The sequence below is a fragment of the Carettochelys insculpta genome, chromosome 6 (assembly GCF_033958435.1).
Source record: "Carettochelys insculpta isolate YL-2023 chromosome 6, ASM3395843v1, whole genome shotgun sequence".
Classification (NCBI taxonomy): domain Eukaryota; kingdom Metazoa; phylum Chordata; order Testudines; family Carettochelyidae; genus Carettochelys; species Carettochelys insculpta.
In genome coordinates, this window is record NC_134142.1 from 118,834,983 (window position 1) to 118,862,888 (window position 27,906).

A 27,906-nucleotide genomic window follows, 5' to 3' on the forward strand; every position below is an offset into this window, starting at 1 on the left:
TTAAGTGGCTCTTCTGGAGCCTGATTAGTTTAATCAGCAGAAAATAACTTTTAATATAATGCCCCTTTTGGAGGATTATGGAATGTCGGCACTCTAAGGTTACATGGCAGCTGAGGGTTGCAGAAGATTAGACGTACAGGTGGAACCTCTCTAATCCAGAATGCTCTGGTCCAGCAACGTCTGTAATCCATCATGATTTTATTTAGCTGGATAACCACTTATCATGGATGTGACCAAGTTTCCCATGGTTCCATAAAATCTGTTTAGAGCCACCAGTCACCTCTCAGTTTTCTGTGTTGTCATTAGCTGTAACTTACCCCTGAATGTCTTCTAAGAGCCCAGTAAGCAGTGAAAATGTTTGTAATGTGCTAGAAAACATTCACCTCCTGTGGTCCAGCAAATTCTTTCATCCAGCAACGGTCAGGTCCAGAGGGTGTCGGATGAGAGAGGTTCAATTTGTAATGTGTAGATGGTAATGAGGATATAAACTGATGGTGTCCCTAAGAAGTGGAAATTCAGAGAGAGAGCACAAGGCATGAGAAACTGGGAGATCTGGGCTAAGAGAAAGAGGAAAGACATTCCCCAAAGTCTTCCAGAGATAGTGGGATTTACTGGTCCAGTCCCAGAGGTCTGTAATCCTGGAATGAAGCATTCATATCTCTAACAATATCTGTATCATCTTCCTACCTCTTAGTCCTTTGGCTTCTTCCCAAATATTGGAGAGCTGAAAGGTTGGAGCGGGTGGGGACCTACAAGACAGGAACAGTATGAATTCAAGGTGTGGCTGTGGCAGCAAAGGTAGAGGTAGGGGAGACTCTCCTGTCAGGCACAGCAGAAACAATCACAGGACTCATAGCAAAAAAAAAAAAATACAGAATCAGAGAGTTTAAATAGATCTTTTAAAATTCAGTTATCAGATTAAATCATTTTTGGTCTGCAGATTGCTTCCCATGTCTGCTATGACGTCCTCTCGGGGATCAGGGAGAGGGATGTCATTAGTGGTGGTGGTGAAAAGCACTTTCTTTGTAATCAGAGGATGAGATGCAGGTCAGAGGCCTGTTACCTAGGCTTGTGCAGAAGATATATGTATGCAGATGATGTGCTCTGTGTGTGTGCAGAATGTACTGTGTGATGTGTGTGGGCGTTGTGGAGGAGGGGTGTGTGCTGGGTGTTCAGAAGCACAGTGATTGGAGGCTCTGTTTGTGAAGAGAAGGGATCTTAGTTCTCGGTTGCCAGAGGCTGTAGATGAGGTTTAAATATGACACAAGTTCACAGAAATCCTGTGCTTGAGGGTGATGAGAATGGGTTTCCTGCCTTCTCTTCCCTGCCTCAGACATCTTCAGAATTCCCAGCCACGGCTGAGTCCTGTCTTTGTGGCCTCCATGCATAGCAGTTCGTTCTCCTACTTGCTACCTGCTGGAAGCAGTGTGAGAATGATAGGGATGATAGTCTCTTACTCTGCAACTTATGCTATTAGAAAAGGGCTAGGAATAGCACCTCCGGGGAGAAGAGGAGGCATGTAGTTTCCGTCACCCTATCATCATCAGCCTAAGATGATGCTGGAATCCATGCTTCTCCTTTTCATCTGTGGCCTATGTGGAATAGAGTTCAATTGGCAGGTCCGATGCTTTTGTGGTGATGCAGCGTCCAGGAGTAGCATCGTCCTCAGTACCATAGGCCCAATCCACTGGGGAATGGTGGGGAAAAGAAGACTGACAGCTCAAGGGGGAACTGTACTAGTTGTGTACTCAACATTAGCAGTGGTGTGGGTGTGATTTGGTCCTTTACAGTAATCCCCTGGTATGCACCATGTCGATGTGTGTTTAACTCGCATTAATGTGAGTTAAGTGCAGATTGAAAGTGCTCCTGCCCCCCAGTTGGGGAAACAGAAAGAAGCTGTGCTGCCCACTGGGCTCTCCCAGCTCAGGGAGCCTGGAGGGCAGAGAGCTGCTACTGTGTGGTTTCTCCCAGCTGTCTGCCTGCTCCACTCCCTCAGCTGCCAGAGCCTCCCTCAGCTGCCAGAGCTGGTGGGAGGAGGGAGGGCAGACAGCTGTGGTGGTGTGTCTTCTCACAGTGTCTGGGAGCTGGGAGCCAGGCTGCTGCTTGGTTTCCAGCTTTCCCCCTGCCTCCAGCTTGTGGGACCCAGAAAACTGACCAGCACATGGCTGGTCAATTTCCCAGGCCCTGTTAGCAGCCTTGAGACTGGGACTAGGGTGGCAGCCTGGTTCCTGGCTTCCCTGTGCTGGTGGGACCTGGGAAATTGACCAGCCATGTGCTAGTCAGTTTCCTGGATCCTGCAAGTGGCAGAGCCTGGTTCCCCACTCCCTGATTGGTACAAAATTTGAATTACGCAGGGGATGTGAGGAATACAACCCCCATGTAACTTGGGAGTCTACTGTATTTCCTGGGCCATCAAGAAGCAGGGTGTGCTGTGGAAACAGTCCCAGCAGTGAGGCAGCATCCCACACTTTTCCTTAGCTGACTGAAGGAACAGAGTTGACCCAAACTACATTAGGACATTTTAGGGCTGCTAGATCATGAGAGGGAAGAAGTGGGTGGGGATCCCTAAACCAGTTCAGACAAGAGAAGCGTGGGAAGATGTGAAGATGGAAAAGAAGGGATCGGAAAAAGAGGTTGGAGGTGTGGGTTGGAAGAGGAAGAGAAGTGCATGTAAAGAGAGGGAAGGCAAGCTGGTACAGCTGGTGGTGGATAGAAGTGGTTTATGCATAGGTGAGTGAAGTTTGTAGGTGATCTTGGTGTGTGTGTATTGAAAATGCTTGTGCGTATACTGTGTGCAGCAGATATGAGTGATTACTATGGAGCAGAGTGCAGTTTTTAGTATTTGTGTGTATGAGAGGTGCCCTGTGCCTAGTGGAGTGAAGGTTTTAGAGGGTCTGTGTGGGGTGACTGGGATTCTGGGTTGTCATACTGCAGCACTGAGCCCTGGAGAGTGTTATTTTTAGCAACACTGCTGAGGCAGGAAAAGTTTGCTCAATCTGTCATTTGTGTGAGCTGGAGAGTAAGTCTCCCTCTCTTGCTTTCTTTTGATTTTCACTGTAATTAGTGAGCTTTCCGTGAACAAGGTCAGGAGCTGGCATCTTCCTTTGGAAAGGTAACATTTTTCTTGCAGCAGTCAGAAGAGCTGACCCTCTGGGATTCTAGCTGTGTCCCCAGCTGTAACTTGAGGGGCTGTTCTACACCCAGATTCCGAGTTAGAATGTGTCAGGGGTGGGGCAGAATTGCTGCAGACCTTTGCTTAAATTCTGGCTGCAAAACCCTGTTTTCTAGGGTTCACGGTCAGAAACTAAATATTCCCTTTGGGCTTAGATGTGACAGCAACATTTTGTCAAATGAAAAGCTAAAATAATTCTGTTTTAGTGTTGAGGCATGGAATCAACATGTTTGCTGATCTGAGGCCACTCTGTTCTCATTTTCTTCTGGAATGTGCTTCCTCTTTAAAATAGAAAAAGTTCCTGTTGGGAACCGCAAATAAAAAGGACAGAGTGATAATAGCAAAGGGTCACTGTCCAGATCCAATGAACATACACATGCTGCATGTGTGTCTTTCTACAATAGAAACTGGTAGTGTTTTCTGTGGCAGCTGAGGTATCCCCTTCTGGATGTACCATCATCAGTTATGAATCAGCCCTTTTGCAAAAATCAGGCAGTTCTTGTACTTTCGGGAACATTTTTGCATAACCCAGAAAGTACAAGAGCATGTGTATATATGGCTAGGGTCATAGAGTTTAAAGCCACAAGGGACTACCACACCATTTAATCTGACTTCCTGTGTGCCACACCAACCAACACTTCCACATTAAACAACCAAAATTAACCAAACTATTAGCACCCACTTGAGACTAAACTATTGTGGGCCCTGGGTGGAGAATAGAAGTGACCCAGGTGCACCAATGCCCAAATCCCCTGCAGTTCTAATGGTTTCTGTATACTCAGGTAATCCTGGAAAGTGACCCTTTTGTGCAGCAGAAGGAGGTGAACTTCCAGTCTGAGCTGGGGAGAAGTTCCTTCCCAACCTCCATAGCTGCTGGTCAGTTAGACCCTGAGCGTGTTAGTAACAGCCAGCCAGCTAAGCATGTGAGAGAGAGACTGGCTACTACTCACTGCCCACTCCCTCCCGTGTCCTATCTCCAGCCATGGCTATTCCTGATGCTTGAGAGGAAGACCAAAAACAAGCAAACCCTAGAATATATTGGGGAGAAAGTCCCCTCCTGACTCCTTCAGATGACCAGCTGAAACCCTGAAATACGCATTTTAGGAACATAAGGCTTAAAGTGGAAGGGTTCCAACACAGCTGTTGAGCCCTGCCCCAACATCACAAGCAATCCTGTTACGCACTCCTGCTCATAAATTTGTCCATGTTTCTTAAAACTAATTGTTCACTCGTGTGTGTGTGTGTGTGTGAAAGCTAATTGTTCGTGTGTGTGTGTGTTTCCAGAGCCTCACTCCTCTGATGATTAGGAACCTTCTTCCCATTTCTGGCATTAATTTATTCATGGATAGTTTATATCCATTGTTCTTTTTCCAGTACTGTCCTTGTGGCACTTCCTGGAAACATAGGTATTTAGGTGCAACCAACTACTGTAGCCTGCACGTGCTTATTTGTTGTTGTACGCATGTCCTTCCATAGACAGAGCTCCTGTTTCTTTGGCATTTGATCACTGCCTCCTTAATGTCATAGGGAAAATGTTAAAAGTGAAACTGTATCCCTTGTGATGTTGTTATACAATCTAAATTAGTCCTGAGCTGAAAGAACCCCTCTCTTAGAAAGCAGCGCTCTTCTAGATTCAAGAAGATCATTAGGTGTGGTGCATCTGAGAAACTTTCCTGAAAAGTGAGTGCCAGCTGGTTTGTGTAAGAGACCAGTTATGTGCACTGAAAAGTAGCTGGAAAGCTGTGTCCAGGTGGGAAATGATGCTGTATATAGAGCTAGGGAGAGGCTTCAAAGAGGGGAGTGCTATAAATATTGGTGCTGATTTAAGTTTTATTACATTGTGTTAATGGTGAAGAAGAAGACAAGAATAAACTAAATCTATATATTGTCCTAAACTGGAATGCAATGCAAACATCAGGGAGGGCACAGAAATAATAACAAGGCATCTAAAAAGTCTAGAAATATGGGCAGGAAATAAAATGAGATTCCATCTAGAAAAAATGCAGGCTAATATTTCTAAGAAGCATCTATTGCAGGAGAGGAAACTGGGGAGCAGGGGTTTGGAGGTAGACTTAGGGGTGATAGAAAACAGTTGATGTAGGTATGTGTTTGTACTGCAATATGACAGCAAAAACTTTGGGATTTTGCAGAGGAATTATGCTGGAGAAAAGCTAGGTGATAGCACCTCCTTCAGAGAATGATGATGATATGATGGCACCTGGAGTCAATGGAAGTTATGCCTATCCCGGACAATGTCTCTGTAATAATAGTAACAGAGAGGTAGCCATGCTAATCTGTACTCCAACAAAACAAAACTGTAGACAGGACAATTAACATCCTCCCACCCCATCCCCCTCCTATGTATTTGATTTGTCAGTTTTTATTGCTTTTTTTTTTTTTTGGTCCTCTGTATGTATAAATGTCAGTCTGTATTGGAAATGAGATTGGTCTGATGAAATGGGTCTGTCCCATGAAAGCTCATCACCGAGTAAATCATTTTGTTAATCTTTAAAGTGCTACATTTCTGTTTTTTTGTTCTGTAATAATAGGTGACTATCCTAGGTACTTCCTTCATAGAGAATTTCAAGAGCACTTTCAAAAAGCAGATGATGAAGGAAGCTGGAGGCACTGATTTATGCAGAAAGGTTAAAAAACAAAGTATGTGTTGCCTTGGCTAAAAGACAGTGGTGAGGGGAGGGTATGTAACTGTCCTGAAGTATCTGATGTCAAAATTACGAGGGAGAGGAAGTGCTTAGGGTTATTGGTGGGAAAATAATGGGCTAAAATAGAGGAAAGAATAATTTACATTGAGTATCAGGAAACATTTCTTGATGAGAAATTGGAAGAGCCTGCCAGGAAGTAGTGGATGGTGGATTGTCATTTAAAACAAAGACTAAAGAGAGATCTCAAGCTCAGGTCTCAGATAATCTTGGGGCTTTCATGACATAATAAACAAAGCAGTATACTATAGGCAGGCATGGCAGAATTATAGCTGTGTTTTTAAAATAATTTAACATATTTGTTTTTTTGAGCGTTTTGTATTTTATCAGCCTTAATTTTCACAGTTGCACAAAATTATGGATTTTAAACATGTTTATTTTTATTCTAACTGTTCACAGTTGTGGACTTTTATAGGGGAATGTCAGCAAGAATTACTTAAAGACAGTAGATGTTGAGATTCAAAAAGTTAAGCTCTGAGATCAAACCTGATCCAGTGAAATTAAAGGCAAAAGTCCTAATATTTGAACAGAAGCAGGACTGGACCCACTAACAACACAAAACTTCCTCCTTCATGGACCTGGGAAGCCAGTCTAAGACTTAGAAACCTGCTTCCCCCATTCACCCATTTCTCAGTGATCACTCGCACATGTATTTTGACTAGTTTGTCACAAACCGCCAGTGATGTGCTGCCAATATTGTAACAAGAGTGTGTGGGCAGACCTTCTTTTTCAAAAAAAGGCCCTCCTGGTTCAGAGAGAAATCCTTGCACTGGGTGTGTCCACTCATAGAAGGGAGGGTGTGTGACAGAGGCATCTAGTAATTTGTTTCCCAGTTGAGACAAAAATGTTTTCTCATAGCCACATTTGAAAAATGTTTTGTTGAATGGTGTCATATGGTGCATTCTCCTATGCATATGAGCTCTGGGGACAAATCTCATTGTTGGGGGGTAGCCTGGTAGTATCCAGAGAGAAGGCCCCTCCAGAGACAGAGAAATCATTCCAACTTCTCCTTAATTTGGTTGATCTTCCTTCGAGCCTTCCTCTGCCAATTATAAGCTCTGGGAAAGAAGAACAGTATTACAATTAGCAAAATGTAGTTAGCCAGGGAATTGTCTCCATGTTCTTCTCCTTCTGATCCCTACGCCAAAATGAGGGTAAGATGTGAAATAGTCTCAGTGGTTTTACAGAAATGAAACAATTGCTGCAAAATAGATATTGAGCAAATACCTGAGCAGCTCAAATGTGGCTGTATGTTTGTCTCAAAAGACTGCAAAAAGAGCCCTTCAAATAATGTAATGAACTTGGTAAAGAACACCTTTTATGCCTTAAAATAGTGCAAGTTGAACCTCTCTAGTTCATCATGCTCAGGACCTGACCAGTGCCAAACGAGAGATTTGCCAGACCAGAGGAGGTTAGTATTGTCTAGCAGCATTACCAACACTTCCACTGCTTACTAGGCCCTTAGGAGACATTTACTGTTAAATTAGAGCTGAATAACAGGACAGAACACTGAGAACCAGGTCTGGTGGCTGTAAATAAATTTTATGGGATCACCGGAAACTTGGCCACATTCATAATCAGTGGACGCTTGGCTAACTAAAATCATACAGTGCCACAGACGTTGCCAGACCAGAGAGTGCTGGATTAGAGAGGTTCAATCTTCAGTAATCCTGGTTAGACAGCTCTAAGCAAAGTACTAGATCGGTAAGGTGATATACTGTGGCTATATGTGACATTTGTTGGATCTCATGCTGGATACTGTGGGTGTTGGTTTGTCCCATCCTATGGGTAAAAGGTTAATCAAGCAGTGCTGTTTTGTTCATGGGGGCATGTTATTAGGTGAGAACTCGCTTAAAAACAAAAACAAAAAAACAAACAAGAAAAAACCCCAAAAGCTAAATTTCTAGCCTCCATGCTTGAAGAATATGTGTGAATCCTATCCCAGAAAGCAAATAAAAAGAATCCCAAATTTACTCTTCCTAAAAATTCATGATTTCGAGCCAATTTCATTATTTTTAGGTATGACTCATGGTTATTGACTGCTTGGGGTTAACTGTAGTCTTACTGCCTAAGAGAAGTTGATACAGCGGTAGATCCTGTATGTGGTATGCAGTACTCTGAACATTTTCCTACTAAAAAAAGTGTCTCGGAGAGGAGGGTGAAGATGATACCACTTCTGATTAATTTAATTTAAAGGAAAGGTTTAGAGGGTGGGTTTATTGTCATGAAGGAAAGGGGGCCTTCTAGGGGAGCTTGATGGAGACTTTGGAAATTCCGAGGAGGATCATTAAAGTCAGTAAATATTGTGCTGCTTGAGCATTCAGCTGCATAGAAGACATCACTTCAGCTTGAGCAAATAGGGAACTTGAGAGAATACTTCACATTAAAGGGAAAGGAGTGTTTGGAGCAAGGGACCAAAAGGATGATTTAAGTGTGGAACATGGAAGTGCTCAGAAGACATCTTGATTTGTGTCCAGAGTGTGATGAGGCCAGGGAAAGGGGCTTTCTGAGAAAGCAGACGTCAGGAATAGGATAAACTGGAGATGGGTCAATGTGTTGGGCCAGCTGATCGGTTTTCTGTATCTCCTAACAATGTCTTGTGTCTTTGTAATCTACATCATTCCACTTCCAGGAGTGAGATCTTGTGAGATCTCATAAATTAAGCAGTAACGAGCCTGGTGGTATATACTTATTGTTCTTTGGAGTCTGCAGGTCAGTTTGGTTGCCATAATTTAGTTTGCCTATCTGTCATTAGGCAGTGATGCCGCATTAGACATAAGCACATTATTATAATGTCATTGAGAGACTGGGTTGGGTTATGGAGTAATGGCTTTGTTTTGGGTCACATAAGTTTGGAATATGCCAGCACTAGGAGCCCTGACTTTAAGAAGCTTCTTGAGTCGATCGCTTTTCAACCGAGGAACAGAGGCCTGAACTATAACCAGAACTTGTATTGAATTAGCTGCGTTCCTCAGGGCTATGAAAAATGTCATGCCCTGGTCAACATAGTTAGGTTGACCTAATCCCTGGTATAGATGCAGCAAAGCTGACTTCTGCCAACCTAGCTACTGCCTTTTGGAGGGACGGGTTGCCTATGTCGACATAAAAACCCTTTCCGTTGGCGTACCAAGTGCCTGTGCTACCACATGAAAGCAGCACACCTGCAGTGCACATGTGCTTGCTGTAGCAGCTGTAGGTGCTCTTGTCTCTCTTGCGTCTGCCTCGTTCCTTTTCCTTTCTCACACCTTCCAGTATAATGGACCTGGAGAAGTATATGGGAGAACCAGTAAAATCAGTAGAAACAAGGAGTCCTGTGGCACCTTAAAGAGTAACAAATGGAAAGATGCCGATGTCAGGGATGTATACAGAAATGTCACCTCTGTGTGTATGTATAAACCCCTGCCACCTGAACCTTTCACTTCATGCATCTGCAAAAGTGAGCTGCAGCCCATGAGTGCTTATGCCATAATAAATATGCTAATCTTTAAGGGGTCACGGGACTGTGGGAGAGGGCTCACGACTGGGGCAGAGGACTGGGGTGCAGGGATGTGGGAGCTTCAGCTGGTGGTGTTGGGTCTGGAGTAGGGTCAGGGATGAAGGGGCTGGGGTGCAAGCTTCCGTATGGTTATGCCAGGGTCAGAGGACTCCCTCCCCACAGCAACACCTGTTCTCTGTAGGAACAGGTGCCTCTCTTCTCTATATGACAGCTCCGGGGCTGGGGCCGTGGGACTGGCACCTGTCCTCTGGCTGTGACAGGTCAAGAACTGAGCGAGGTTTGGGCTGGGGGGAGGGTGCCCCTCCCTCTGCTGCTGCAGGTCCACTGAGGGAGTGCCTGTGTGGGACTTAATAGGCTGCTGCTTGGCCTCATGGCTGTGCGGCTTACAGGGGTCTTAGTTTAGAAGTACTATTAATGCTTACATTGGTCATGGGCAGTGTGCAGGCGAGTGATCTAGAAATGCAGCCTTTCTGTTCACTTCACACTGTCATGCCTTCAGAACTCACACTGGGAACCTCGCACAAGATTCAGTAGAAAGAGATGTTTCTTTGTAAGTGTGCAGCCATAGGCAAGAAAGCACTTCCCCAGCAACCTTAAGACATTTGCTAATGATGAAATCACATCCCCTGCAATGGAAGAACAGTTCCCAGATTGTGAGGATCCAGACTCTGATGCAGAAAGCGCTCTATTTAGGGGCTTTAAAAATAACTGATTGAAGACTGATCATGTTTTGTACAAGTTCTAATTGCTGATTTCCGCTTCAGTTGAGTACAAGTACATGCATGTAGTCTGATGTATTTGGAAGAACAGGAAGGAGCTCTGCATGTGGCACTTGTGGTGACACAGGCAGTGAGTTATGGGGTGTGTACCTTCTCTGCTACACTTGCATGGTCCAGGGACTACAGATCCCGGGAGAACACTGTCTGATGGAGTTGGAAACCTCTCCATGGTGGTGTGGCTTGATAGGATGTGAGGTAATAGGCTGTAATCCAGTGGCCCCTCAGGGCGTAGTGAGAGTATGGTGAAGTGTGCTCATTGGTTTGTGGTCACCAGAGGTAGACTTGCTTGGCTGCTTTCAACTGCAGATACACTTTTAATTATTATTTTTTCAAGACCATACAACTTTTGTGGCACATGTATGAAATACACAAACAACCTAAGCAGATTTAACAGAATTAAATAATTCAAAGGTGGAGAGAATCAAAAGCGTACAAGAGACAATAGGATTCCGTCTGAGAGGTGAAGACGTAGAAGATGCCACTGAGAAGGTTCTTACACCTTCAGTGACCAGGTGGCATGACAGAGTCAAGGCCAGGGCTAGATAAAGAAGCAGAGGCAAGGTCTTTGAGGTCACCTACAGCATGTCCTGGGATGGTTTTAAGAGCGCAGAGGACAGTTTTGAACCTAACCTTGACAAGAGTGGAGAGGCGAGGGCGTGTTTTGGGGTGGATGTGGTCACTTGTCCATGAGGGTATGCAACAAGAGTCTCTGGAGCTGGGGCTGTAAGGAGAGGCATTTCTATAATTACAGGTAGAGGAGATTGTAGCCTGGCTGAGGATTTCAGAACACAACTGTTCTCTCTCTCTCTTCTGAGTTTCCCTTTAAACGCTGTGAGTCCCTCCTGGAGGTGAGGCGGGACTGGTGAGGTGGGCAGGCAGCAGGGTGTTAAAAGTATGTCACCTGGATGAGGTTGGTATGGGATGGTTTTCAGAGCCTGTGTCATAGAACGCTCAGCCTGCTCTCTCATGCACGGGTGGAGATGGCAAATGCATCAGGACAGCAGATTCTTGAAGTCTCAGGCTCTGTTTATGGACTTTCCCCAGCAAGACTCTTTCCAGCATGCCTGCTTGAGCCTTAAGAAACTCAGAGTTTGGTCACTTGAGGGCTGCCTGCCTGTTTCCTAGGAGAGGGCAGATGACACAGGGGGTTGCGTGGAGCACTGACGGCAGGTAGGCAGTTTCAGGATTGTATAGGTAGTATATGTGAGAGTGAGTTAATTGCCTATGTGGATTGGTGGAGGGAGTTTCAGATGAGGGATTACTGTAGGCTGTGTATCAGAGACTGTGAGCAAGGGTGCTGTGCCTTTACTGGGCAAGCTGGCTAGCTCATTCATCTCTGCGTTTGGCTGGTGGGGAGTGGGTGATTCTGAGTTGGTTTGTCAGTGGCTGTGTGGATGCAGGTGGCGTCTTATGTCTGTTGGGATGATATGCGTAAACCTATTTCCTTCGATTGCGGCTGTGTTCATCTCATGTATTTACTTGTGTATCTTCTTCTGTGGTTAATGTCAGACACAGGAGGATGTGGGATTAAACTAAATCTAGGTTTAGCTGGAATCTTGTCTCACTGCAGCATGCCTCTCTGTCTTGCTCTTTTCTCTAAGCCTTCACCCCACAGACAGCTTTCTCTACCCCTCCCCCATGTCCTGCCATACCCTAGAGAGCATGTCACAGGGAATTAGCGGCTGAAAAGGCCTGGGCGCGGCAGCTTCTTTGGAACAGTCCCTCCTTTCTCTGGCCAGGAGAGTGGCCCCTCCTGACAGCCGCTTTCACATCCTGGCCAGTTCCCTGCCTGCTGTTTCTATTCAGCGAATGCCAGTGGGTAATGTCCCAGAGCCTTTTGGACCTTTGCTCCAGCAGTGTTGTCTCTGGTGCCATCCACTTCAGGGGAAGAGGGTTCCTGCGTGCAGCGAAGCACCAGGACATCCCCCAAAGGATTATAGAGCAAGTTCAGTCTCTCCTGTTTCCCTGTGGCAGTGGGGAGTAGGTTTCCGTGCTGCTGCACTTGCTGGTTCAGAGCTCCCTCCTCTCTCCATCTCTCTGTGTGTGTTTCTCTCTCCAGGACTCTAACAGCATCTCATGCTCTTGCTTTCAGTCTGTCTTCCCACAATTCACACAATCTCCTCAGTCAGAACTGGAATGATGTCACTTCCTTCTAGAGTGTGTTGGCGGGGGTTTGGGGGGGGGAAGTCACGACCCCAGCTCATTCGCTCTGAGCAGCCCCAGTTGAATAAATGAGGTTGTCGTCTCGGAGGGAGGGAAGTGCTCTGAAGACGATGCCTGGCTTCATTGGCAGGCAGTCGTCAAGCCGTCCTTTCCTCTCCTGACTGGGATTTTCAATGGCTGCGTGAAGAGTTTGCTGTTTCCTCCTTCACTCATGATGTCTGTCTCCGTGGACATGCACTTTCCCTGAAACACCCTCTTGGGAGAGAAGAATGTGCTTCTGCTGGACCACATGCCATGTAAGCATTTCCACTTCCCATCAATCTCACTCTGACTTGATGGGCCAGGGACCTGGGGCTCTTCGCACTGAGCACTTGTGCATGCATGTACTTTCTCCTGAGGAGAGGCTCAGGGTCCTAGGGCTTCTCACACTCAGTACTCTCTGTCTCTGACCCAGCTTTCAGACTCCTGGGCTTGTATTGTAAGTGCTCTTGCAGCTGGGGGGCAAAGTCTGAAGTTCCTTGCCTTTGGAGCAGTCTCTAATCCACTGTTTTAAGATCTTAATGCGCTTTTGCACTCAGTCCTCTGTCTCTAACCACCCACCCTTCTTGTCATGTCTTCAGGCCTTCTCAAATATCTCTTTGGCTGAATCCCAGGCGTCCAGATCAATGTTCCTTCTAAATTTTTTCCATCCATGTGTAGAATAAATTTTATGTTCACTGAGGCATATGCATTCGTGCACCATCAGTAGAAACACAGGCAGTGGGCACTGTGGGGACTCTGCTAATCAGCTGTGTGGCATTTGAATCTCTCCTGGGTGGCCACCCAAAACACTCAGCTTACAGGAAACACTGGTCCAGATCCCAGGACTCCTCAGCCTGAAAGCACTATTTCTGTCCGGCTATATAATAACAGACCTTCTCTCACTCCTCTCTTTTGCTGTCCCTAACATGATGGGGCAGAACCCTGGGCCTCCTGCTTTCAATTTTGTACGGATAGCCATTAGGTATTGTCTTCCATCTACCCTTGGATTCTGTGTTCTTATATGTAGGTTGTTTGGTATACAGAGGATTAGCAACATCGGTCCTGCAGTATTTGTCCTGTTCAGTAATGAAAGGCTGGATACCCATTCTACACCCACCTGTTGCTTTTTATTAGGAATCTACTGTAGAGCTCACTCTTTTTGCAGAGTAGAACTGCTTGATCTGGCAGTAGGGTCTTGTAGGAAAGTCTGCAAAGTATGATTGCATGTACTGCTAGGCACAGAGAAATAGTGGAAAAGACATTGATGGGGCACACTAGCAAATCAGAAAATGGATGGATAAAGAGCAGCTACAGATAGGGAAAGTCTGGGAGGTACGACTCTGCTCATTAGCAAGGAACACTGTCGTGTAAGAGCCAGGGGGAAGTTTCTCTGTGTGTATTAAATTAGGGGAACAGTATTCAAGGTAAAAGTGGAAAAATATGACCACGTGTCAAGGGGAGATGGCAGGGTTATTCATGTTAAGGGTAGAAAGTATTGCCATATGGCCTGTGGAGAGAGCAATTTGAAATGTACCGAGTATGCTGATAACTGTGTGCTTGGGAAGTGTGAATCCAAATGTGCTTTTTTTTTTTTTTTGTTCTTCTGAACGTGGAATACAGTGTTGCCTTTACTGAAGTGAGTAATGCACTCAAAGTGTGCCAGTATGTTAATTGCGGAATTTCCTGAAAAGTGTCTGAGGTGTGTATAGTCACTTGCTGCTGCATGACAGCATGTGTAGGAGAGCAAGTCCAAATGGACCAGGTTGACAGCAATTGGTGGTGGACACGGGAGAAGAAATGGTGCCAAGTTCTAGGACAATCTGCAGTTCTGGGAGTGCAGGTGAGGGAGTAGAAATGTAATTCACAGGTACAAGATGCCAAGTCATGTGGTCTGCTGTAACATCAGATGTTCTGATAATGTAGCAGTGTGGTGTGAGGAGAGCAGCTTGCGGGGCCTGTCAGAAACTGCCAATGTTTTTGTGGTTTGGAGATTCTAGTTCATTTACATGTGGTCACGAATTTAGCCATTTTGTCCAGAGTACTTGAATTGGAATTTGAGATCTAGGGTGAAAGGGTTACGGTCAGTTAGGAATGGGACATGCAGATTAGTGGAGTAGTTTTTCAACCCTGAAATCCTGATGCAAATCCTGATTATATCACAAGTAATAAAAATTAGATATTTTCAGTTTTACCCGTGTGAACACTTGACTGGATTACTCTGCTTGTTGGTACTTGAGAGGCAGCACTGGTTCCTCTAATTTGTGGACACCTGGCAGCAGGGTATAGGTGTTAAGGAGTGGGATTAGAATAGCTTAGAATAGCTGGGGGTGCTGCAGATTAAGGTTGAGGTGCATTGGCAAAGATGGTGGAAGCCCCAGAAGAGCAGAGGGTGATTGCTCGGGATTGTAGTGCATGGGCTGAGCAGGATGCTGGCTCAGCCTCTGTAACAACATGGGAAGCTGCAGGTCAGTCCTGAAGTGCTTTGACAGAGCTGAAGGGAATGGAGACTGGAATTGTAAGGGGTAGTGTAACATTACTATGGATATCCACTGGCACAGAGCATGATGGGTCGCTAGGGGAAAAGTGTAAGATGCTGCAGGTCTGCATAGAAATACATTAAAAAGCCATGCAGAGGCTTTCAACCAGAGTTGCAGGTCGCTATGGAGGTGCATCTTTAGATAGAAATATCAGGGGATGCTGCAGTGCAGGACTGAGGTGCTTATCTTGGACTAGAATAGCAGATAAGTTGCTGCAGGGCCGGATTGAAGTGCATGGCTGCATGTGTGGGGTAACTTGTATAGCCATTGCCTATATTTGCCACAGCTAATCAAGGATCATCAGGTTAAAAAAACTAATAAATTATGAAGAGAAGCGGTTGTCTCTTAGAACCGCAGTGATTTAATGCATACAGGCAGCAAAGTGAGGGCAGAGCAAGCAGAGGCTTCTAGACTGCATCGAAGATTGAGACCTCCTAGGATGCTGCTCTGCTCTGACACACCGTGGAAGCTGTAGGATATACCCTGGGTTCCCTCTAATTTTTTCCACTCATGAGCAGAATACATTTTGTTTTGTACACTACAGCAGGTGGGGTTGTGCACCACCGACAGAAACACATGTTGCCCACTGTGGGTGGGTGTGGGCGCTGAGCTGATCAGCTGGGCGGCATGTGACTCTCTCCTGGGCATCCTCCCAAGTAATCATCTTACAGGGAACACTGGACGCACCCCACTGAGAGATGGGAAAGAGAAGATGTACAGCGCTCCCCATGGTTTCTGAGGGCCAAGTGTTAGTGGCTGCTTTGGAACTCCTGGCTGGCGGAGAGGAAGGTGTTGTGAGGAAGCTTTTGAGAGAAGAACCTGATGGCGGGTGCATGGGAGAACAAGGCAAGAGGGAACTGTGTATGGTGCTTAGGCTGGCAGAATCTGTTGTTGGTACCTAGCAGGGATCACTTACAAACACAGAGCTCTGTAACAGGATTCCAGCTAATCCCATAAAATGGTGTTTGGGTGCGTTAGTTACTTTCAGCCTCGGTTACACACCTGTTTGAATTAATGCTTCCCACAATCTTTGCACTGCCTCTCTCTCCCCACCGCTCACTTTGAGGTTGGTATACCCATCCCTCTTTGGCTGCTGGTGACAGATGGAGAAGATGTGCTCCTGTCATGGGTGTGGGACGGAGAGGACTCTCTCTCAGGGCCTCTCCTTGCCCTGTGATGGTTGCGGAGGTTTTAAGGCAGCGCTGGGTGGATTGAGGGGCTGGAGGAGATGTGCATCCTCTGTTCATTTCTGTTTCAGGAGATGAGCATCGTGCCTGCTGAGCCACCTCAGACCCGCTAGCCATGCCAGGGATTGTGGTGTTCCGTCGTCGCTGGTCTGTGGGCAGCGATGACCTCGTTTTGCCAGCCATCTTCCTCTTCCTCCTTCACACCACCTGGTAAGTGAAGAGCACAGACGCTCAGGAGAAGGCTGCTTTGCAGCAACTCATGACTTCCTTTTACTACTCCCAGCTTGAGCGATTGGAGTTCTCTCTGCTTCCCCTGTATAGTGCAGGAAGGTTGTATTGGACACTTAGGACTGGCACCAGATGGTTCTGAGCTTCTGGTCCCTCTCACTTTCCTGGCCCTTGATCAGTACTGTTGAGAGCCCTTGCCCCACTTTCACTGGGGAAGCCTCTATTAGTAGCTTCATGCCTGTAACTCCCTGCTACACCTCCACCCTTTATCCTGAGTAGTCTATTGAAATATGGGGGTGTGCTTCCTTGGAGGGACTCAGAGGAAGTGATGTGAGTGTGATGCCTTTGGCATATTACATGGGATAGCTCAGAACTGCCAAATAGATGCAGGTCATTGAGGTCATGAGACCTGGGCAGCTTGTCTCCCAGCAGCTGAGAAAGAATTCAAGACCAAATTAACATATAGATGATCTGCATGTGACTGGGAGAACTGTCAGGAAAAGTACAGACTATTCAGGATTCTTTCTAGTATTCCTAAGGATAAAAACCCTGCTGTAAGGAGACTCTAGCTGAGAGAATCTTACCAGATGCTGGGCTGCTTTGCTTGGTGTTGCAACTGGTAAATAGTTGGCTTGTGCATGGCAGGTTTGTGATCCTTTCCGTGGTGCTCTTCGGGCTGGTGTACAATCCCAACGAGACCTGTTCCCTTAACCTGGTGGACCACGGCAGAGGCTACCTGGGCATCCTGCTCAGCTGCATGATCGCAGAAGTGGCAATCATCTGGCTCAGCATGCGTGGCAGCATCCTGTACACAGAGCCCCGGGACTCGATGCAGTATGTGCTCTATGTCAGACTGGGTAAGAGGCATCAGCGTAGGGCCTTCTAACTACTTACCCTCCACACTGCCACCTGTCACTCTCAGGAGACTTTTTACTTCCTGCGCCCTGACAAATGCACAGTCCCTAAGAGACATCTGGATAACCACTCTTCTGTGAGCTGTGGAGCTCCTCTGGAATGGGCACACAACCCTCTGGCCTCTCAAATATAACTTCCGCTGCCACCCAAATCACCCTCCTGGCAAACCCTTTTCATCCCCCTTCACTGTGACATCTTGTACACCTGATCCCTACAACAAATAAATTCATCCTTCTTCCTGCAGTACAGTTGTACACCTCCCTTTTGACACATTTACACCTCTGCCCCCTCCTTCTCCGCAAGTTTTCCCGTGACACATGTATATGCCTCAATACAACAGGAACATGCCCACCTCACAGGATACACCTGTCCTTCATTGTTGCACAAAGGCACGTGGCTTTCGCCTACCAACCTTACGACATCAGTTATAGGCCACCTCTCAATACAGCTGTCCATCGAGCAGTGTGCATGATCGATAACCCAACCTCCATGTAGGTGACTATCTATACTGGATGCCCACATACCTCACCTCCTGCTGAGATGTGCGTGTGGACCTCTTTTCTCCTAAGGCCTTTCCCCCAGCACTCGCACCCTGAGTTCCTTAGAGCCACACCACAAAGGGGAACATACCCATGTCTCTTGTGCAAGGTCTCTCACTCTGTTCTTACATTCATCCGCCAGGCTATGGAGATATATTTAGGCCACTCCCTTTTCTCCCTGGGGGGGAAGTATTTTCATAAGAGCCAGGTGGGGAAATCTTTTGCATAGGCGAGGGATTGTGCTCTTTTTAAACATGAGGACAGGGCTCCCTTGTTGCCTGTTCTTATTTTGCTGGCTTCTTTCCACGTAGGGCTTATCTGAAGCCCAGCATCTTTTCTTGAGAGCGCTCTACATATGGGAAGCAGTTCCATCTTTGCCGAGCGCTAAGTGCAAACCATTAAAGAGAAAAGCAAACTAATCTTCCTCTCTGCATTTCTCCGAGACACTGTGGAGTCTCCCATGGGAATAGAGCAGAGCCTGCCAGTGTGAGATACACGGTATTAAACCTAAGCTGAGTGGAAGGAGCAGGAAAAGAGGAAAAAATGAGAGAGAGATCTCCCCTCTGCCCTGTCCTTCTGCAAAGTCATCAAGCCCTTTAACTCCATGTCTACACTGGACTTTACCCATGTTAAGAAACTGTACTGCGACTGAGTCATGGACCTGTTTGTGCTTTGTTCCCCAGATTTCTCACTGTTGCTGCCACGATTTTATCACTGTCTCTGGTATTAGCAGTGGGGGTGTTACTGCTAGTGTAGTCAAGGCCTCTGTGGCTGCTGGTTAAGCCCATGTCATTAGACCAGCCCTGAGGCCCCAGAAGTTTTGGCTATCCTAACACTCCTATGGGTGGAGCTTATGTGATGATAGCAATGGTAGGAATGTGGGGACAGGGAGAAGAACCAGTGTGCACAAGGTCTAGTGCAGTTTTTAAACATACCACTGGCTGGCCAAATAGCTGTAGAAACTGTTTGCTGAAAGGTCATCCAGGCTCAGTAAGATGGTGCAAATCCGTGGCTGACAGGGCTATAGATCTGAGAGGAGTGTGAGTGCTTGATAGGTTTGCAGTTAATCAAAGAAACAGCAGAGCAGTGTCCTGGGAAGGTGCTTGTGTCTCAGCTGAGATGTACCAGCTAGTGATGGAAGTGGTACTGGAAGTGCTCCAGAAAGACAGAGGATTCTGACCTTAGAGTAGTGGCAGCAGCTAACTAGAAAAGAACTTGAGTCTACCAGAGCTTCTCCTCTCTCCTGGAGCTGCAGAGTTGGGGGCATAAGCCCTATCCAAGTCTGGCAGGGCCCAAGGGAGATAAGCACTCCACATTCTCTCTCAAGTCTGCCAAAACTAACTGGGAACAATCCTCACCTTTATACATCTATCCTCCCACATTTGCAAGAGTCAGCAGGAAATTAACCCTGCCCTATAAGCCCCTTTCTGAACCTGCCAGAAGCAGGAGGAATCATCTGTGTCCCGAGACTTCCAGGTTTGGGGACTGTACATCCCGTGTCCCCTCACATACTTGGAGTCTGCCAGATGGTGCAGTGGCTGGGGTGCTAGGATTGGAACTTGGGAGACATGACTTCAGTTCTCTGCTGTAGCACAGACTTCCTGGGTGAGCGTGGGCAAGTCCCATAGCTTTTCTGAGCCTCAGTTCCCCAACTGTAAAGTGGGGAGAACAGCATTTCCCTCTGCTACAGGAGTTTCTTGAAGATAAATATACTGATGATTGAGAGGTGCCCAAATACTGTGCCCAAATAATCGGGAGCAGATAAGTATCTAAAATAAGTAAATTCCCTTCCACACGCACACCAGATTTGTAAAATTATGTAGATGGGATTCATCCAACATACACAAACACTCCTATATTTGCCTGAGGGAGTTAACCTCTCCCTTCCAAGTCACTCAGGTGGACTGTCATGGTGACTTGCATAGTTACACAGGACACATTACATTGGGAGAGTTCATGTGCACTGTAGTGGGGGTGCAGCAAAAAGTGAGGTGGGATATCGTTGTTCGTCTGAGTCATGCCTATGATGCCTCCCTCAGTGTTGCAGCTGTCTGTGTGTATAGTCAGGGAATAATATGGGGTCGGGGGTGTTGAAGAGGTAGTGGATCTCTGTGCTCATTCCTTCAGAATCCTAAAGCATTGTGGCCTAAAATGCCAGGTTATCCATTTTGTGAGCCAGCCTCTGGTTAGAGTTCATTCAGCATTAGGAACAAGGATTTCTCTTTTGGCCTGAGGCTGCTGATATGAATACAGGGATAATGACAGAGATGGGGCAAGGAGGATGCCCAGCTTTCTGGAGAGAAGCATTGCTTAACTGTTAGAAATTTGCAGCTACAGTGCTCTCTCTTCCTATTGTTTCAGCCATCCTGGTGATCGAGTTTGTGTATGCCATTGTGGGCATTGTGTGGTTAACACAGTACTATTCCTCCTGCAATGATCTCACTGCCAAGAGTGTTACCTTGGGTATGTATTTGGGTGCTCTGTTAATGCATTCATGTGCTCCTGTGCCTGGAGGGGGTGCCCCTGACTCGGGAGTTATTCCATACATGGGGTACCCCGGGGCTGGATTGAAGTACAGTCGCTGTGAGTGTAGTGCTTGCTGACTGGCTGTGTTACTGCTGTCTGCAGAGGGACAGAAATCTAAGTTCCTGCCATTGGGTGGGGTAGGTGAATCTGAAGGACTCTGTCCTTTACTATTTGTTCCACAGAGACTTAACCACCTAGATTTCCTGTCAGGATCTCAGCTAGTCTCATCGGGGTCCTGCCACATGCCCTGGAATGCTTCTCAGTATTGACCAGATATTTAGGTATCCCCCTCTGGCTGGGCAACCTTCCATGCAAGAATCCTGAGGCTGGAGAGCCCAGCTGTGATCAGAGACCCTCCCAAAGGAGTTCTCTGCCAGAGTGGGGAGATGAATGCCATCCCTTTGCTTGGTTTGCCGAAGTGGAGAGATGAGCTGGTATGCGCACAGGAGCTTACAGGGATGAGCCAGTGCGGCAGCTTCAGGACAGATTCCCCCGACTTCCCCTCTCTTCTCTCTCTGCAGGAATGGTCGTCTGCAACTGGGTCGTCATTCTGAGTGTCTGCATCACTGTCCTGTGTGTCTTTGACCCAACAGGACGGACCTTTGTTAAACTACGAGCCACAAAGAGGAGGCAGCGCAATCTGAGAACGTACAACCTGCGGTAAGGAAGCAGGGCATAACTGCAGAAAGAGGCGTTCTGGAAACCCCTATTGATCTTTGCAGCTCTTGGCACTTCCCCATCCTACTTCAGGTCGCTCTCTGCTGCGGGCATCAGTGCATTTCTGTTTTGAGCCTCATTTCAAAAGAACACAAATCACATGCTCCTGCATATTCGTGTCGTGCAGCACATGTACATCAGTGTATATGTCTGAAGTGAGAGTTCTGACTGGATCTCCAGCAAGTCAGGGGTTTTTCTATCTCCTGTGAGCCTTGTTGCTACAGTGCATAATCTATGGATATATTCTAGAGAGTTTGTAGTCTGTCTGTCTGTCTGTGAGTCCATTTATACTGAGGTCTCTTCCAACCCTAATAGCCTATGATTCTGTGATATGCACACAGCTACCTGGATATACCCCTCAAGCTCCAAAGAATGAGACATCCTTGGACCTTCTGCTTCCAGCAGACCTTGGAATATTAATGTCCTCATTACAGTCATCCAAGTCAGGAAAGGACATCACGTATGTGAGCACTGAAGCTTAGTACTGGCCAGACAAGTCAGAACTTTCACAAATATCTCTCCTTCCCTCCCAGTGCTCATACACTCTACTAGCTATCACTTGTTAGATGTGGAATGCTGCTTCATACACCATCTCCCCTGCTCTGTGTATGTTTGTTTATGTACAGCATGAGCCAGACACTCATTTCCAGAGCAGTGTATAGGAGCCTTAGTGGAAGTGAGAATTTGCCCCACTATGTATGTTATACTAGAGCACATAGTCTGTGTGGTTTGTACACTGCATTCTTATTCTTGTTGCTATTATCTTTGCTCCTGCCCCTCAGCTATGCAAGTACTTTTCCTTTGTGCATATTCATTCTTTGTTTCCATGATGCAGGCACCGCCTTGAGGAGGGACAAGCCAGCAGCTGGACTCGCCGGCTTAAAGTTTTCCTTTGCTGCACACGGACAAAGGACTCCCAGTCAGTAAGTATCAAGTAACTCTGCGTCAAAGGTTTGAGTCCAGGCCCAGCAGCCTTGCCCAAGAATAGCACTGTAAGAATCCCTGAAAGGGAGCATGAAGCCAGCAGGAGGCAATGTCAACTGTTTGGGATTTCGGTGCATTAAGTGCGGTGAGAGAGGAGTAAAAGGAAAGCATCCCTATAGGAGCAGCAAACTGGACTGCTCTCAGATTAGGTGGGTGCAAAGGCTTACAATATAGGGTGTCTCCTCATGCTGATTTGATTAGAGGATTTCTAGAGTAGACTGACTGATTGTCAAGAGTACAAATCGTAAGAAAATGTAGAGGATAGCTTTAGAAGGTGACCACCTGGGTCACTGAGCTCACCTCTGTACAGCCTGAGGAGAACTATGTATAACTGCTGTAGCTGTGTGCTGAGAGGCAAGTCCCCAGAGAGGGTGGTGATCTCTTAGCGGTGGCTTGCATTTTACTCACCTGATCTTGGAAGTTATAGAGTCATGGGACAGTAATAAAAGGGGCACACACTCTTACAGTATGATTTTACAAAGCTATATACCATCTGAATTTCACTATGGTAATCTCCAGTTGTTGCTCATCATCTCTTACCTTGGCTGTGGGTGAGCCATTCCTCAGATCTATGCGGACCAGCAGGGGAAATGTTAATATAACATAGCACCTAGAGGAGTAGGTATGGGAGGGAGAATCCAGCACATCTTGAGCAGTGGTCAATCATATCTGTCTGAGCTGCTGGGATTCTTTGCACGGTCTACCTGAATAGTAGTTAAGGTGGAAACACTTTATATAGTTCATGTAGACCTTGAAAAAGCCTTTGGAGAAATTCCCTCACAAAAGGTTATGTGTGGTGAAATTTATTAGGTCCTAGGTACACTTCTGCCTTAAGCTTTTCACATGTATCACATAATACTCCTGTAAATGAAGATGAGAGTGGAAAAAAAAAATCTTTTTTCTTGTGTTTACTTTTTGCATTTGATGAAGCTTTGTGTATAGGCAGCTTTCCTGCTTCCTCTTCATTAAGGCTGTGTCTACACTACAGTGTAAATTTGATTTTATTAAAATCGATTTTATAATTCTGGGTTTTATAAATTCAAATTTGAGTATCCTCACCTCCCCACAAAGGCCCCACAAAGTTGACTTATTGCTGCCACACTCAGTTGTCAAACATTGACTGCTGCAGCAGTGCATTGTGGGAACCTATCCCACAGTGCCCTCAGCCCCAGAGCATTCTGGGCATTTTTGCTGGTGCAGTATGCAGGAAAAAATGCCCCGCAAGGGGAAAGCAAGCGGTCCAGGCGAAGGAAAACCAAATAGGCTGGCTTCAGAAGGTGTAGCACCTCAGGTAGGGGGCCTGTATACAGCCCTGGGATTGCCCAGGGGTCTGTGTCATTTCAACTGGCCCTCCAGCCACTTTTCCCTCCCTTGAATCCAGAAACATCATCCCTGAAAATATTACAGGAACAGAGTACAGCTTAGAGAAACAGAAGGATAGTAAAGTTGAGGAAAAAGGACAATTTGTGATGCAGGATTTTTGTCTTCCCACTTCATTACATGGACACATCCAGCACAGGGGATGGAGTTCGCCAAATTTCCACATGCATGAATGACTCTGAGCCCTGGGATCACTCAGGTGTCTGTATCGTCTCAACTGGTCCTCCAGCCACTTTTCCCTCCCCTGAAAGCACCCTTTCCTGGGCAGAATGGTGTGGGCTTCTACTTGATAAGCCAGCTAGTGCTCCAGGCATAGGATTGCCATATCCGGCACCCCCACATTCTATTATGGGTGTCGTGGGGTATGGGGTTATCTGTTGAAGGGCCAGTTGTCAAGGACCCTTCAGTGTGTTGCTCAGGTGGGGGGCCAGCCCCCCACATCCCATTAGGTGGGTGTCATGGGGTGAGGGGAGGGTTGTCGTTTGAAGGGCCAGTTGAAACAGTCCCTTCCCCTGGTGACAGCAAGCCCCCAGAAATCTTTGCCATGGGGGAGACTTCTCCCCGGCAACGGCAAGCCCCAGAAAATCTTTCCCGCCTTTGACGCCCTCGCTGTGCACAAGCCAGGACATGGTGCTTTCTGGCAGCATGGTCCTCTCTGCTCAGCAGGCACATCCTTTTATTGGGTTGGGGGCTAGCCACATGATGTGGTTGGATGTGGGAAAGGCCCTGACTGAATGGTACCTACGGGGTGCTGCCCCTGGACAAATGTAAACCACAGAAAAAAAGTTTCTTGGTCTTACGTACAAGCATGACCCCCACAGCCTAGCTGCCACATAGCGGGGTGGGGCAGGGGCTCACGCCACTGCTGTAATGAAAATCCAAATGCTCGGTTTACAGTGGGAGAGACAGAACTATGAACTCTGTGTTGGGGCTATTTTTAGTGTGTAGATGCACTCACTGTGCTGAAAATAAAAAAAAGAAGTTTCTCAGCCATTTATACAAGCATGACCCCACAGGCTAGCTGCCATGGGCTTTCTGGTGCCGAATTCAAATTTGTGGGCTTCCTGTTGCCTAATTCCTGTGCACGTGGAAAGCAGTGGAGATGTAAGTGGCCAGAGCAGACAACCATGGGAGATTGTGAGATACATACAGGAAAGTTCTGGAGGCTAATAAAGTTGATTTAAAGACATAACGTTTCCACACTAGCCTTAATTTGAACTTTTGAATTCTGCCTTGATGCTACACCGAGTTGCCTTCGACCATGTTATAATATCAACCTTAGCACTCCCTAAAATCAACCTAATGGTTTTACAGTGAAGACAGTGATACTGTAAAATCAAGCTAACTGCCTTAAATTTGACTTTATCATGTAGTGTAGACGAAATCTAACTCTTCCGTCAGTCACTTTTCCCAGATGTTTACAAGAACCTTTCAAACAACAACAAGGGAGAGAGAGACAGACATCATAAAAATAAGAAAATACAAAACCAACAAAACTGGCTGGTCCCTTACAGGCAGCTGGAATGCCTAAAACTACTGCTAAATAGTGTGACTCTGGAAAATTAAGTGCCCCTGTGAAGTCCTGTCATGCCTTACAAACTGAAGTTGGAGACCTCAGTGTGAAAGGCTTAATACTGTAGATCAAAGGTTTTCAACCTTTTTTCATCTGCTGACCCCTCAACTTTTTTGAATTGGCAATGTGGACACCTTTGGAAATCTTTCACATAATCTGCAGACCGCCAGGAATCTGCAGAGCACATGTTGAAAACCACTGCTGCAGCTCATTACCTCACAGATCTGGCCTAATCACTTAATCCTGGCTCCCAAGGAAGTCAATGCAAGCTTTCGTATTGACTTCACTGGGAGCAGATTCATGTATTAGATCCGGTATTTCCTGTCTCTATTTGATGGTCTGCTGTAGAAGTGAACAGTGTTTTGCTGAGGATAAAGTAATAATTAGGTTAGTCAAAACTATGGCGCGTTTGTGAGGAAGTCCTGAAGGACTAGACAGATCAAGGGAATTGTTTCCGATGGCAGATGAAAGTCACAGATGATAAAGGTGAGCTAATACACATTGCATTGAACAATTTAAATTACTTGTGCACACTGATGGGTTCTAAATTAGCCATAACCTCTCAGGCAAAGATCTTGAAGTTATTGAGGACAGCTCTGCAAAGACGTCAATGCTCAGTGGTGGCCAAAAATCAGAAAAGATGTTTTTGGTTGCAGTAGAAGGAAATAGGGAACAATATGGAAAAACTGTCAGGGCATTCTGTAAATCAGTGGTCTATCTGCACATATGAGAGTGTGCAATTTTGGTCTCCTGATCTCAGAAACAAAACTCAGAAAAGGTGCAGATCAGGTACCAATCAAAATATGGGGCTGTGTAGGAAAGACCGGGAAAGAGATCGATCGAGGGGGATACAGAATACCAGGTAGCAGTGTGTTTGTAAATTAGAGGTGAGAGGAAAGGCTTTGTTAGACAGTGTGTAATTAACCTGGGGATGTTGTTTCTGAGCGCCATGTGGCTTAGTGAAAGTTGTCAAAGGATCAGGCACTTGGCCTGGTTTTTGAAATATCCCAGTAGGCTGGCACAGTTGGCCACCCAGATGACGCACCCCTGTGGTACTGGCTATAATGCCATGCAATAGCACTTCCTGGGAACTTCCAAGCCATAAATCGGTGCCCAACTGACAGTCACTATCTAAGATTGCCAGTTTCCACAAATCAGTGGCTGGATGGAATATCCATTTGTTAAAAAAACAGACCTGTTGTTTCAGGTCAAATTGCTCTGTATCTGAGTGTTTTCATTTGGGTCATTTTTAAATTGTGTCCACCTGGCCTGAAGTTGAAGATTGGGTGCTTGCACATCTCAGATTAAATCACAGGGGCTCGGCCAAAGAGGAAACTGTGGTGCATTCTGGGAGATGTAGCACAGTCAGGGAGCCCAGTACAGGGAAGGAAATGGGGCATAAGGCACCCAAACTACAACTCCTGTGAGGCTCAAATAGGCACAGGTTAATATCTAAATAACCCAAAATGAATCATTGAGGAATATCAGAATCGTTTTGGCATTTCTGAATCTATTTTTTCTACTTTGTGTGATAAGTTTCAGTGGCCTGATTCAGGGTGAAAACAAACATAAAATATTGGTTTTTTTCCCCTGTGATGTGAAAGTTCTGCTTTTCTGTCAGCTCTAGTAAATGCCAGTCTCGTCTACATGGCATTGGGCGCGCCCATCATTGTGATTGAATGTTGCAAGATTGGAGGCAGCTCCCCACATACAGAGAAGAAAAGTCTTTGTCCTCATTCAGAAGTTTTGTAGTCATGGCTGCCTGGGCCAGGCCTCAAGGAGAAGTTGTCCCCCTCAGTCTGTGGAAAACTGCACCCATTGTTTAGACACACACATGGAGGGTCACCCAGTGAATATCATCCTGAGCTGCTTGGACAAGATATTATTGTGGGATTGGGGAATGACTTGTGCAACAATGAATCTGTTAGTTCTGGTCTTGCTCACTGCAGGTCCTGGCCAAACAACCTACACTATCCCTCTGGCCATCTTGGGGGGAGGTCTTGTGCCTGCTTTTGAAAAACTACAGCACAAACTTTGTTTCTGAGCAAGTAGGAACTGAACTTTTACCCTGGCTTCTCCACCTTGTTTAAAGGCCTGGGAAATCTATCTCATTTTTCTCTGACTTATGGGAATGTTCCCTCTTTCCCTTTAAAGCCTTTAGAACTTCCCAAATGCCACTGGTTTGGGGAACTATGGGATAGGCACCTCAAAGGCAGTGGAGTTATAATTATGCAGTACAGTACAAGGGTTGGTACAGGTCAAAAGTGCCTTTAAAACAGTGCAGCTAGTGCAGACATTAGGCATCATTGGTACTTGAAGTCCCATTGGTTCAGTCACTGATGATAGAGTTCTCTTGTGCAGACTGTGCCAGAGATGGAGGGAGATAACCTTGCACCCCAGAAGCCTGCCCTTCATAGTCTGCCACAGAGGAGGCATTTATCTCTGGGGCAGGGCAGAGAAAGAGAGATCATGGTCTCCAAATCAGACTCTGCTTTCAAACACAAGCTCCAGTCCAGGAGCTCCATGTCTAATACCACATTCATGCATGCAGACGAGTTGCACGCAGAATCATAGTTGTAAATTTAGGTGCTGGATGAAGGTGCATTTGAAAGTTAAGTAAAGACTATAACAAACCTTCAGGGAAGGGTAAGTGATGGAAAGAACCAAAGTAATGGCTACGTATGTGTTATAGCCCTGTCTGAGCTTCCCTTTGTGATTGGACACCAGGTTGCTATGTTGGCTCAAATTTCTGGATCCAGTTGCTTTTAAGCTTGCTTCATCTGAGCAGCATTCAGACACTGTCAGTCTGGCCTCTCATGGGTCCTTCAGTGACTCTGGGATCTTCCTGCATGCCACTTCTGCTCAGGTTCTCTCTCCCTTGCAGTGCTCTTACCCATTGCCCATCAAGGGCTCAGCCTTGAACAGTTCCAACATTCTTTGTTCCAGTTCTCCCCAACTTCACTGCAGGG

At 46.3% G+C, this 27,906-nt stretch overlaps 1 protein-coding gene across 6 annotated transcripts in view; it reads left to right on the forward strand.

Annotated features, from left to right (window-relative positions):
- The window catches only part of DAGLA (diacylglycerol lipase alpha), a 103,360-nt gene that overhangs the window by 41,535 nt on the left and 33,919 nt on the right, over window positions 1-27,906 (forward strand). For 5 of the 6 annotated variants that reach the window (XM_074998044.1, XM_074998048.1, XM_074998049.1 and 2 more), the window contains 5 exons: window positions 16,147-16,285; window positions 16,949-17,160; window positions 20,119-20,220; window positions 20,805-20,943; window positions 21,836-21,923. In XM_074998044.1, the coding sequence (XP_074854145.1) occupies window positions 16,191-16,285; window positions 16,949-17,160; window positions 20,119-20,220; window positions 20,805-20,943; window positions 21,836-21,923 (636 nt within the window). In that variant the 5' untranslated portion in view covers window positions 16,147-16,190. Of the gene's footprint in view, window positions 1-12,573; window positions 12,627-16,146; window positions 16,286-16,948; window positions 17,161-20,118; window positions 20,221-20,804; window positions 20,944-21,835; window positions 21,924-27,906 lie in introns of those variants that run through there. The other variant, XM_074998046.1, reaches the window with a different exon arrangement.